The sequence below is a fragment of the Pseudophryne corroboree genome, chromosome 4 (genome assembly GCF_028390025.1).
Source record: "Pseudophryne corroboree isolate aPseCor3 chromosome 4, aPseCor3.hap2, whole genome shotgun sequence".
NCBI classification, from domain to species: Eukaryota; Metazoa; Chordata; class Amphibia; order Anura; family Myobatrachidae; genus Pseudophryne; species Pseudophryne corroboree.
This window is the reverse complement of record NC_086447.1, coordinates 869,527,935-869,541,621: the sequence shown is the minus strand read 5'-3', so window position 1 is coordinate 869,541,621 and position 13,687 is coordinate 869,527,935. Positions and strand designations below refer to the sequence as shown.

Below are 13,687 nucleotides of genomic sequence, written 5' to 3'. Positions count from 1 at the left end.
GAACTTACGCCACTGCTGGTACTTCATCTCACAATCTCACACCACTTTAATTCTCTCCAAAGCGTAGTACATCTCCCCTATAGTCTCCAATGGGTATACTATTTGCCATTTTGTGCAGTGAAAGCTTCTGCATGCACCTTATAAATGCACATATAGATACATGCACATATATATACATAACATACCTAAGGTGATAGAAATAAGCGTCATTCCCATTAGTCCGACACCGCAGAGCAATCTGGAGATGCTGAACATGGCGTAGGACACAGAGAATGAAGACATCACTCCAAACACTGTGCTTACTATGAATGAAATAAGCAGAATCTTCTTGCGCCCAAACCTTGGGGTAAGATACACAATCACGTCACATATAATGTCACATCTAGATTACATACAGACCCTATGAGGTATATTTGCTAAAGACCGACGTCATGTTTTAGGATCTAAATTGCACATTTAATAACAATCTATTTTTTAAATCGATTTTAAAATCTTCGTCGATGTTGGTAGATTTTCAGTAGTGTAAAGTCTGTCATTTTCGTCAGCACCATTCAAAATCGACCAACCAAAAACTGGCTACCACATCCTACTGCTTTTCTATTGGACAAAACATGCCACATGCATGCTGCTGCTGTAGTTCCTCTGATTCTGCCTCCTGGGTCTCTTCAGTCAGGTGGTGATTTGCATACCACAGGCCCAGTGTTGCACAGCGCAGCCTTGAATTGCCATAGGGTCTCACTCAATGGTTAGCATACATTTCTGATGGTGGGGCATCTTATTGACAGGCTGAAGCCATTTTGGGGGCGGGTAGTGGGCGGAGCTGGGCAGCGTTCCCAAAAAGGGGACATGTTGCCACCATTTTCTCAAACTGCTGAGTCCAGGGTCTGCGTCTTCCAAAGCAAACTTCCTGGAGTTGGCTATGGAGCTGCGAGGGACAATCTGAGTAACCTTAGGGTTACCCAGATGGCCAATGGTCTTGCAGATGATCTGATGCTGCGTCTGAGGACGCAGCACTCGGACCTGCAATGCCGTCAGGAGGCGTCTCTTTAGAGAGATTTAGAAAAGGAGATAATGATTTGTAGGGGTAAGAAACAGCGCAAATTGTGTTCAGCGAGGGGGGAGGCGGGGGAGGGGCGCTCATTTCACCCAGCGGTGAAATGAGCGACGTGCTAGATTGTGCCTGCGTGCAGGCTCAATCTAGCACCGGCGATAGCGACACCCGGGGCTGTGCATCGCTATCACTGTTGGGCATACACACGGAGAGATCTGTGCTTAACTTCAAAGCAATCTAGTCAGATTGCTTAGAATTTAAGCACGGCTTTCTCCATGTGTACCCCCCAGCAGGGCCGTTTCTTGGGGCAGGCGAGCAGTGCAACCGCACTGGGCGCCCGCCGCGGCACTAACTGTGGCTCCCTGCTTCCCCCTCCTATTTCTCCCCGAGTAACCCGCTCGGGGGGCGGAGTTTCACGGAATGACGCGCTTGCGTCGTTACGTCACGACGCAACCCCGTCACTCTGCAAAACTCCCCCCCCCCTGAGCGGAGTACAGAGGGGGATCCAAGTTAGGAAGAGGGAAAGGCCGGCGCGAGGAGCGACTGGTGAGGCGGGCCGAAGAGCGGTAATCACCTCTGTAAGTTCTCTCTCTCTCTCTCAATGTGTAAAATGGGGACACCTGCCGTAATGTGTGAAATGGGGACTCTTGCCTGCCGTAGTGTGGGGATTTAATGTATCAAGGGCATTGCGGTGTGTGGCATAATATGGTGCAGGGGGCATTACTGTGTGGGGCTTAATATGGTAGAATTTTTTTTTCCTGTGGTGGTCGTGATCTGTTGGAGCAGGGTCAAAAACTGGATTGTGAGGTAGTCTTTTCAGACAAGGCCATGCCCATTTAAATGAGGCCACACCCATTTAGATGAGGCCATGCCCCCTTGCCGAGTGCGCACGCAAGTTTTTTTTTAAATCTAGGTGTGTGGGGGGGGGGGGGGGCGCACATTTCTTTATGTCATGGGGGGGCGCATTTTTAAATCTCGCACTGGGAGCCAAATTGGCTAGAAACAGCACTGCCCCCCAGTATGATGTTAAGCATTGTGTGCTTCCATCTTACCTGTCTGACAGGAATCCGCAGATCAGTGATCCAGTCGTGAGGCCCATAAAGAAGAAGGTGGCGGCTGCTTGGTTTAACCACTTCCGGTCACAAACCAGGTCCCACTGCAACAGACAGAAACAAAGCCCCATGGGGGAGTTGGGAGGTGAAACCCCACTAACACAGACTAGAAGGACCCAACCATTAATTCTCCTAATAACCGCCCTATCCATGATCTGTCACCGGATCTATACACAGTATATCTGCATGGTGGGAGGAGCACTATCTCTTGTTACCGGCAAGTTACCAGGACAATCCCAGCTGGTAAAGGTCTGACCCTAGAAAAAAGTCCCTGTCCCAGTATGTACAAATTCCAAGTGACTAATTCCTATTTTCATCACATTAGACACAGTTCTCATTCTATGAATTTATAAATTAATGATTAGAGAAAAGAATTAGCAAGAAATGACAATATTGGGGGTAATTCCAAGTTGATCGCAGCAGGAAATTTTTTAGCAGTTGGGCAAAACCATGTGCACTTCAGGGGAGGCAGATATAACATGTGCAGAGAGAGAGAGAGATTTGGGTGTGGTGAGTTCAATCTGCAATCTAAATTGCAGTGTAAAAATAAAGCAGCCAGTATTTACCCTGCACAGAAACAAAATAACCCACCCAAATCTAACTCTCTCTGCACATGTTATATCTGTCCCCCTTCAGTGCACATGGTTTTGCCCAACTGCTAAAAAATTTCCTGCTGCGATCAACTTGGAATTACCCCCATTATCTTGTTCAGTACCATTGTTTGACTTCTCTGCCCCATAATCCCTTTATCTCATTTACAAAACAGTAGATCTGTGTTACATCACTGGGGAGGGGAGAGGTGCACAACATGATGTGGAATATGTGCCAAGGTGAGAAAACATGGCACTGCTTCACCTCTGAGTATGCTTACAGTGGGATAGCACAGGGCCGGCTCTAGGCATGTTCGAATAGAGCGGCCGCGCAGAGCGCCACCCTTAATGGGCGCCGCGCGCTGGCGCCGCCATATTCGATGCTGGAGCCGGCCCTGTGTGTGTGCAGCTGCAGCAATTGCCCGTCGCGCTGTGTGTCTAACGTCAGACGCCGGCGCCGCGCATAGCCCGCCTGCACAAGTGGCCGCCAGCCCGCACCCGGACCCAGGCTCACTCGCCCGGCCGCCCGCCAGCACTCCCACCCGCCAGCACTCCCACACAGGCGGACAGCAGTACTCCTCCCCAGCGCCGCAGGTATTTTGGGGGGGGGGGATCCGCACTGTGGGGGCATTTATCTGGCACTGTGGGGGCATTTCTGGCACACAGGGGGCATTTTTGGCTATGTGGGGGGCATTTCTGGCACTGTGGGGGCATTTCTGGCACTGTGGGGGCATTTATCTGGCACTGTGGGGGCATTTCTGGCACACAGGGGGCATTTTTGGCTATGTGGGGGGCATTTCTGGCACTGTGGGGGCATTTCTGGCACTGTGGAGGCATTTCTGGCTCTGTGGGGGCATTTCTGGCACTGTGGGGGCATTTCTGGCACTGTGGGGGCATTGCATATCTGGCTCCGTGGGGGCATATCTGGCACTGTGGGGGCATTTCTGGCACTGTGGGGGCATTTCTGGCACTGTGGGGGCATTTATCTGGCACTGTGGGGGGCATTTCTGGCTTTGTGGGGGCATTTCTGGCACTGTGGAGGCATTTCTGGCTCCGTGGGGGCATATCTGGCTCCGTGGGGGCATATCTGGCTCCGTGGGGGCATTTCTGGCTCCGTGGGGGCATTTCTGGCTCTGTGGGGGCATTGCATATCTGGCTCCGTGGGGGCATATCTGGCTCTGTGGGGGCATTTATCCATCTGGAACTGTGTGGCCATTTATGTAGCTGGCACTGCTGGGGGTCATGTCACGTGTAGCTGGCACTGCTGGGGGGCATGTCATGTGTAGCTGGCACTGCTGGGGGGCATATCATGTAGTGTTCCCGCTAGGCGTCTGTGGCTGGGCAGTGTGTCTCAGTGCTCTATCTGGCGCAATGTGTCTAACGTGCTCTTATAGGAGGTTCTACCTGGTGCAATGTGTATTAGCTGCACTACTGTGTGGTGTAATGTGAATTGCCACTATAATGTGGCTACGCACCTTCCCCACGAAGTAACTCCCCTAAATTTTTGCGCGCACTGTCCATGCTTTAGCGTGTGGAAATGGGAACAACAAGCATTACAGTATGTACATCATTTTGCCCACCTAACTTAAAAATGTGCCCTCCCTGTGATCAGCAACCTGCCCTAAAAAGTGAACACTATCACGTGTAGCTGGCACTGCTGGAGGGCATGTCATGTGTAGCTGACACTGCTGGGGGACGAGACCACGCCCACTTTCCCAGGAGACCACGCCCACTTTACAGGAGCGCGCGCGCCTTAGGCGCGCGCATGGGGGGGGGGGCACTTTTACATTTTCTCGCTCAGGGTGCTAGTAGGCCTGGAGCCGGCCCTGGGATAGCATAACACTGAGGGCTCAATGTAATAGCTTGCGAGAAGCCGGAGGTGCTGGACTTTGTGCGAGAATGCCCGTAGTTTTAAAGCAGCAATCTTTTACAAGGCAAAACCAGCTTGGTTTTGCCTTGTGAAATATTGCAGCGTTATAAATATGGAAAGTCTCGTAAAGTCCCGCACCTCCGGCTTCTCGCAGGCTATTACATTTACCCCTGTACCTACAGTAGTATGTATGTCTCTAATGCTGAGGCTTATAAACACCCAGTAACTCATCATCCGGTACAAACTCACTTATATGAAAAGCAGATGAAATGCATATGCCTATTACATAATCATTATGGGGGCAGATTTATTAAGGGGGGGTACACACGGGGAGGTGTGTGCTGAGCGATCTATCACAGAACGCTTAGCACACATCTCTCTCCCTGCTCAGCACAGCGCGATGTGTGCTGAGTGAGGGGGGACGGGGGTGACGCTCACTTCAACCAGTGGTGAAGTGAGCGATGTAACTAAATTGTGCCTGCATCTAGAACCGGCAATAGTGACGTGCAGGGCCGCGCATCGCTATCGCTATGGGGCATACACACGGAGAGATCCACGCTTAGTTTCTAAACAATCTAGTCAGATTACTTAGAAATTAGGCACACATCGCTCCGTGTGTGCCCCCCTTAAGCCTTGGTGAGTGATAAAGTGGAGAAAGATAAAATTTCATTTTTTCAAACACGGGGTAATTCAGACCTGATCGTAGCAGCAAATTTGTTAGCAGTTGGGCAAAACCATGTGCACTGCAGGGGAGAGGGGGGGGCAGATATAACATGTGCAGAGAGAGTTAGATTTGGGTGGGGTGTGTTCAAACTGAAATCTAAATTGCAGTGTAAAAATTAAGCAGTCAGTATTTACCCTGCACCATACTTACCTACTCTCCCGGAAGCTGCGGGAGGCTCCCGTTTTTTTGGGTAGCCCCCCGCACCCCCGGAAGAGTGGGCAGGTCTCCCGCATCCTGCTCGCACCCTAATGATGCGGGCAGGATGGAGAGATAACCTCCCGCATTCGCGGGTCCGTCGGGTGGAGAAGGGGCTAAAATGACGCAAATTGCGTCATTTTAGCCCCGCCCCTTCCCGCGGACCCACGGCATTTCCCGATGCGGGGGCGGGGCTTAGTGATGTCACAGTCTGGCCCCGCCCCCCGAAGAAACCTGCAGCGTCTCCTCTCCGTGCTTCTCCCGGAGAGGAGAAATACAAAGTCGGTAAGTATGCCCTGCACAGAAACAATATAACCCACCCAAATCTAACTCTCTCTGCACATGTTATATCTGCCACACCTGCAGTGCACATGGTTTTGCCCATTAACTAACAAATTTGCTGCTGCGATCAACTCAATTATCCCCACAGCCTGTAACATGGCAGTTAGGTGCTGATTGGTTGGTACTTTATCTCTCTCCACTTTATCACTCTCAGTGGGTATACATGGCAACTGATTGGGGTAAACTCTCCCGATCATCCGTCCTGTGTGCCCTCAGTGTGACCCCCTTCCAGCTCCTGCGAGCACCGCACACACAGTGCAGAAGGGATGCAGTCAATTTACCTACAATCAAAATCCCGACGGTCTAAATACCGACAACCATTGACCGATTGTCAAAATACTGAAAAGGACAAAATACCAACATGGTCAAAATACCGACATTAAAAATGTTGGCATGGTCAAAATACCGACATTAAAAATGTCGGCATGGTCAAAAAAATCGACATGAGATTTTCATGATTTTTTTCATTTAAACCGACTTGTTCATACTTTACCATCCCAGTGAATCTGGAGGGGGAAAATAATAGTGTGCTGAGCACAGCGAGGCACCGTGCCCGAAGCCGCGAGCCATGCGAGGGGACGCTGTACACTTATACGGTGTCCATGTCGACCTATGTTGACATATACACACAAAAAGGGAAAAACTTGTGGCGACTTTTTGACCTGTCAACATTTTAAATGTCTGTATTTTGACCATGTCGGTATTTTGACCATCGGTCAATTGTTGTCGGTACATTGACCATCGAGAATTTGATTGTGGGAATATCATACTGATTCCGTGCAGACATAGCACAATCTGTACAGAGCTATAATCGGCTTCTATGGGATCAGATGTCAAACGTCTAACATTTAAACAGGACATAAGACCGGCGCATTCTATCCCGGCCGTAGCAGTAGCGTTGTAAGCTGTTTATTGGTATACGCTCCTGCATCGGCACTGCGTACACATGAATACACTTTGCCGATCCATCAATATCAGATGTAAATCGAAGGATCAGCATAATGATTGTAACTGTGTGTACCCAGCTTATGGCTTAGTACATCTCTCCTTATATCTGCTTACACATACTGTATCTTCCTCCAGAAACAGGTTTATTGTTATCGTCATAGAGGTACATAGACACAAGTGACAATATAGATACCTGACAAGGGGCCTTATTCAGTTTGGATCGCTGGTGCAACGCAATCGCATATTCCCGAATATCCGGCCAGTGTGCATGCGCTGTCGGTGGCAACGACACAGTGTTCCTGGGCCGGGGTGGCAGAAACACAGGGTCCGTTTTCAGGGGCGAGCGCATTACGACACACTCGGCCGCTGCAACGGAAAAAATGCCTGCGCTGCGCCTGCCATCGCAGCCAAGCTGCGCAGGCAGGGGGTTTCCTTGTTTTACATGGTCTGCGATGCGATCGCAATTGAATTACGATCATATCGCTGGCATCCATTAGTATGCTGGGTGGCCCCCAGCATGCGGTTCTAGCCAGTTGCAGCTTTGCTAAATTAGGAAAACTGTAATTGAAGCTGACTAAGGTCCAAACTCACAGAGTAAGAAGATAAAACACTGGGGCCATTTACAGACAGCAAATGATGTTTTGTAATGCATCAAGATGTCTGCTGAGCACAGACGACCATGTAACTCATGGGGGGAGATGTTTCAAAGCTTGGAGAGAGATAAAGTGGAGAGAGATAAAATACCAACCAATTTTTCAAACACAGACGGTAACATAGCAATTAGGGGTTGATTAACCCCTTCAGTGGTATGCCCGGAAAATTTACAGGGCCAGCTGCGCTGTGCAGACTGGCAACCCCGGAAATTTTCCAGGGCAAGCCACTGCTCTCCCTCCCTCCTAGAGCCCACCAGCAAATGCTACCCGGGGGATGGCCATCGCTGGGTTATCCATTGATGGATAACCTCGATGGTGTAAAACCACATGGAATGGCTCCATCGATGGTCATCCCTGCTTTATAGTTCAAATGCAAACCAGGAGGCGTGACTTAGTGGGTGACAGCGGGTGGAGCTAAGCTCCGTGCCCTGATACTTTGAGAAAAATAAATAAATAAATTCGGTAGCACCGAACCATCAATAGTGGGAACCCATCTGGTTCTCCCCATCGATGGTAAAAGTATTCAACATCGGTCATAGACCATTGATGATTTTGAATCATTGATGGTCGATGGCCCTCTCTAGCTACCCCTAGGCAATGATCATTCCCTAAGGAATCGCGCATTCCCCAAGGCAACGAGCATTCCCCGTGGCAACGAGCATGGATCCGAGCATAAATCCCCTGGCAAAAAGCACAACACAGCGCATGAAACCCATGGCAATGCGCATAAAACTATGAAACAACAGATATGGGCCTTTGGAGAGAACAAAGGACCAAAAAAAAGGAAACTATAGGCCTTTTCCTGGGCACACTTGAATAGATTGAAATGATGAAATTATTAAAAATGAACTTTTATTGATATGTACTTAAGAAGAAAACAACGAGAGCTGGCATCAATGTATGGATGTTCGCCAGTACCAATGTACCTGTTGTAGGCAAAATTATATTAAAGGTGAGCGAAAATATGTGAACCCTCATCCATAAGGAATTCATGCATATCCTCTATGGGAAGGAATTTGAATGAATGAGGTCAGCCTCGATTCCAATATAACATGACAAATACTAATGACCTGAAATCAGATTGGTGTAGTGAGTCCCAAATACCATAGGTTGTAGGAGAGTAAAATACCTACGGTACCTAGTATTCCCTGGTGGTTCCCCATCCAGGTACTGACCAGGCTCTGCAGTGCTTGGCTTCCAAGATCAGACGAGTTTGGGCATACTCAGTGCGGTCTGACCGTAGGTAAGTTTCGTTCTCCTTGGCGCACCGTTTTCCGATCGTATTGAAACCCAGGATCAATCACCAATTGAATAGGTATTGGATTGTATGTGGTCAAAGAAAAAGAATGGTAAAGGTATAATATATTCAATAGTTTATGCTGGGAAGTCTGATCAGTGGTGTTTGAACTTCAGACATAAATGCCGTTCTGAGATAAATAATACTAAAAAATGCTGAGATAAATCACAGATTGAATGAAAATAAGATTATATACGGTCGGGAAAAAAATTATTGATACTAATGATGATAATGAGATGGTAAATTTGGAGAGAGTGAGATCAGATTTGAAAAAGATTTGAGAGAAATTTGGAAAGGGTGGGGGAGTATGAAGCAAGGAAAATTGATATGTAATATAATGGAAGGGGAGAGATAAATTAAAAATGATATTGTATATGAAGGAATAAAAATAATAAAATAAATGGAAATGAGTATAAGTATGCAAATAATGAAACTGAAGGATAAGGTAAAAGAAGAGAAAGAGGAACAAATATTGATGACAAAATGGACAAAGTATTTGGTTATTATTATTATATATGCCTAATTGAATATCACTAACCATGACTATACTATAGACATATTCGTCTTATTGTTTTGAGCATCCCAGATAGGGCATTATTAAGCCCTCCTGCTTTCTTAGGCTGATTAGGAGCATTTTGCCTTTTTGTAATATCAATCCACAGACTGCATATTCAGCACTGGTGTTTGAATTTAGATCACCACTGGTTAGACCTCTAGGCATGAAATCCATCAGCTCATCTCATTATCATCATTAGTATCAATAATTTTTTTTCCGACCGTATATAATCTTATTTTCATTCAATCTGTGACTTATCTCAGCATTTGTTTGGTATTATTTATCTCAGAACGGCATTTATGTCTGAAGTTCAAACACCACTTCCCAGCATAAACTATTGAATATATTATACCTTTACCATTCTTTTTCTTTGACCACATACAATCCAATACCTATTCAATTGGTGATTGATCCTGGGTTTCAATACGATCGGAAAACGGTGCGCCAAGGAGAACGAAACTTACCTACGGTCAGACCGCACTGAGTATGCCCAAACTCGTCTGATCTTGGAAGCCAAGCACTGCAGAGCCTGGTCAGTACCTGGATGGGGAACCACCAGGGAATACTAGGTACCGTAGGTATTTTACTCTCCTACAACCTATGGTATTTGGGACTCACTACACCAATCTGATTTCAGGTCATTAGTATTTGTCATGTTATATTGGAATCGAGGCTGACCTCATTCATTCAAATTCCTTCCCATAGAGGATATGCATGAATTCCTTATGGATGAGGGTTCACATATTTTCGCTCACCTTTAATATAATTTTGCCTACAACAGGTACATTGGTACTGGCGAACATCCATACATTGATGCCAGCTCTCGTTGTTTTCTTCTTAAGTACATATCAATAAAAGTTCATTTTTAATAATTTCATCATTTCAATCTATTCAAGTGTGCCCAGGAAAAGGCCTATAGTTTCCTTTTTTTTGGTCCTTTGTTCTCTCCAAAGGCCCATATCTGTTGTTTCATAGTTGTTATAACTATCCTCCTGGAGCACCACCAACCATTTGCCGAATTTATTATAGAGATGAGCGCCTGAAATTTTTCGGGTTTTGTGTTTTGGTTTTGGGTTCGGTTCCGCGGCCGTGTTTTGGGTTCGACCGCGTTTTGGCAAAACCTCACCGAATTTTTTTTGTCGGATTCGGGTGTGTTTTGGATTCGGGTGTTTTTTTCAAAAAACACTAAAAAACAGCTTAAATCATTGAATTTGCGGTCATTTTGATCCCATAGTATTATTAACCTCAATAACCATAATTTATACTCATTTTCAGTCTATTCTGAACACCTCACACCTCACAATATTATTTTTAGTCCTAAAATTTGCACCGAGGTCGCTGTGTGACTAAGATAAGCGACCCAAGTGGCCGACACAAACACCTGGCCCATCTAGGAGTGGCACTGCAGTGTCACGCAGGATGGCCCTTCAAAAAAATACTCCCCAAACAGCACATGACGCAAAGAAAAAAAGAGGCGCAATGAGGTAGCTGACTGTGTGAGTAAGACTAGCGACCCTAGTGGCCGACACAAACACCGGGCCCATCTAGGAGTGGCACTGCAGTGTCACGCAGGATGTCCCTTCCAAAAAACCCTCCCCAAACAGCACATGACGCAAAGAAAAAAAGAGGCGCAATGAGGTAGCTGACTGTGTGAGTAAGACTAGCGACCCTAGTGGCCGACACAAACACCGGGCCCATCTAGGAGTGGCACTGCAGTGTCACGCAGGATGGCCCTTCCAAAAAACCCTCCCCAAACAGCACATGACGCAAAGAAAAAGAAAAGAAAAAAGAGGTGCAAGATGGAATTGTCCTTGGGCCCTCCCACCCTTATGTTGTATAAACAAAACAGGACATGCACACTTTAACCAACCCATCATTTCAGTGACAGGGTCTGCCACACGACTGTGACTGATATGACGGGTTGGTTTGGACCCCCCCCAAAAAAGAAGCAATTAATCTCTCCTTGCACAAACTGGCTCTACAGAGGCAAGATGTCCACCTCATCATCACCCTCCGATATATCACCGTGTACATCCCCCTCCTCACAGATTATCAATTCGTCCCCACTGGAATCCACCATCTCAGCTCCCTGTGTACTTTGTGGAGGCAATTGCTGCTGGTCAATGTCTCCGCGGAGGAATTGATTATAATTCATTTTAATGAACATCATCTTCTCCACATTTTCTGGATGTAACCTCGTACGCCGATTGCTGACAAGGTGAGCGGCGGCACTAAACACTCTTTCGGAGTACACACTTGTGGGAGGGCAACTTAGGTAGAATAAAGCCAGTTTGTGCAAGGGCCTCCAAATTGCCTCTTTTTCCTGCCAGTATAAGTACGGACTGTGTGACGTGCCTACTTGGATGCGGTCACTCATATAATCCTCCACCATTCTATCAATGTTGAGAGAATCATATGCAGTGACAGTAGACGACATGTCCGTAATCGTTGTCAGGTCCTTCAGTCCGGACCAGATGTCAGCATCAGCAGTCGCTCCAGACTGCCCTGCATCACCGCCAGCGGGTGGGCTCGGAATTCTGAGCCTTTTCCTCGCACCCCCAGTTGCGGGAGAATGTGAAGGAGGAGATGTTGACAGGTCGCGTTCCGCTTGACTTGACAATTTTGTCACCAGCAGGTCTTTCAACCCCAGCAGACTTGTGTCTGCCGGAAAGAGAGATCCAAGGTAGGCTTTAAATCTAGGATCGAGCACGGTGGCCAAAATGTAGTGCTCTGATTTCAACAGATTGACCACCCGTGAATCCTTGTTAAGCGAATTAAGGGCTCCATCCACAAGTCCCACATGCCTAGCGGAATCGCTCCGTGTTAGCTCCTCCTTCAATGTCTCCAGCTTCTTCTGCAAAAGCCTGATGAGGGGAATGACCTGACTCAGGCTGGCAGTGTCTGAACTGACTTCACGTGTGGCAAGTTCAAAGGGCATCAGAACCTTGCACAACGTTGAAATCATTCTCCACTGCGCTTGAGACAGGTGCATTCCACCTACTATATCGTGCTCAATTGTATAGGCTTGAATGGCCTTTTGCTGCTCCTCCAACCTCTGAAGCATATAGAGGGTTGAATTCCACCTCGTTACCACTTCTTGCTTCAGATGATGGCAGGGCAGGTTCAGTAGTTTTTGGTGGTGCTCCAGTCTTCTGTACGTGGTGCCTGTACGCCGAAAGTGTCCCGCAATTCTTCTGGCCACCGACAGCATCTCTTGCACGCCCCTGTCATTTTTTTAAAAATTCTGCACCACCAAATTCAAGGTATGTGCAAAACATGGGACGTGCTGGAATTTGCCCATATTTAATGCACACACAATATTGCTGGCGTTGTCCGATGCCACAAATCCACAGGAGAGTCAAATTGGGGTAAGCCATTCCGCGATGATCTTCCTCAGTTGCCGTAAGAGGTTTTCAGCTGTGTGCGTATTCTGGAAAGCGGTGATACAAAGCGTAGCCTGCCTAGGAAAGAGTTGGCGTTTGCGAGATGCTGCTACTGGTGCCGCCGCTGCTGTTCTTGCGGCGGGAGTCCATACATCTACCCAGTGGGCTGTCACAGTCATATAGTCCTGACCCTGCCCTGCTCCACTTGTCCACATGTCCGTGGTTAAGTGGACATTGGGTACAACTGCATTTTTTAGGACACTGGTGAGTCTTTTTCTGACGTCCGTGTACATTCTCGGTATCGCCTGCCTAGAGAAGTGGAACCTAGATGGTATTTGGTAACGGGGGCACACTGCCTCAATAAATTGTCTAGTTCCCTGTGAACTAACGGCGGATACCGGACGCACGTCTAACACCAACATAGTTGTCAAGGCCTCAGTTATCCGCTTTGCAGCAGGATGACTGCTGTGATATTTCATCTTCCTCGCAAAGGACTGTTGAACAGTCAATTGCTTACTGGAAGTAGTACAAGTGGGCTTACGACTTCCCCTCTGGGATGACCATCGACTCCCAGCAGCAACAACAGCAGCGCCAGCAGCAGTAGGCATTACACGCAAGGATGCATCGGAGGAATCCCAGGCAGGAGAGGACTCGTCAGAATTGCCAGTGACATTGCCTGCAGGACTATTGGCATTCCTGGGGAAGGAGGAAATTGACACTGAGGGAGTTGGTGGGGTGGTTTGCGTGAGCTTGGTTACAAGAGGAAGGGATTTACTGGTCAGTGGACTGCTTCCGCTGTCACCCAAAGTTTTTGAACTTGTCACTGACTTATTATGAATGCGCTGCAGGTGACGTATAAGGGAGGATGTTCCGAGGTGGTTAACGTCCTTACCCCTACTTATTACAGCTTGACAAAGGGAACACACGGCTTGACACCTGTTGTCCGCATTTCTGGTGAAATACTTC

General features: G+C 47.6%; 1 protein-coding gene and 2 pseudogenes across 1 annotated transcript in view; 1 reads left to right on the top strand and 2 right to left on the bottom strand.

Annotated features, from left to right (window-relative positions):
• The window catches only part of LOC134910569 (solute carrier family 22 member 7-like), a 143,128-nt gene that overhangs the window by 122,668 nt on the left and 6,773 nt on the right, over window positions 1-13,687 (bottom strand). The window contains exons 2-3 of the mRNA XM_063918760.1: window positions 2,104-2,207; window positions 186-340 (exon numbers count right to left, since the gene is read on the bottom strand). Of these exons, the coding sequence (XP_063774830.1) occupies window positions 186-340; window positions 2,104-2,207 (259 nt within the window). The remainder of the gene's footprint in view (window positions 1-185; window positions 341-2,103; window positions 2,208-13,687) is intronic.
• On the bottom strand, window positions 8,612-8,730 carry LOC134912367 (5S ribosomal RNA; annotated as a pseudogene).
• Window positions 9,801-9,919, top strand: LOC134912366 (5S ribosomal RNA; annotated as a pseudogene).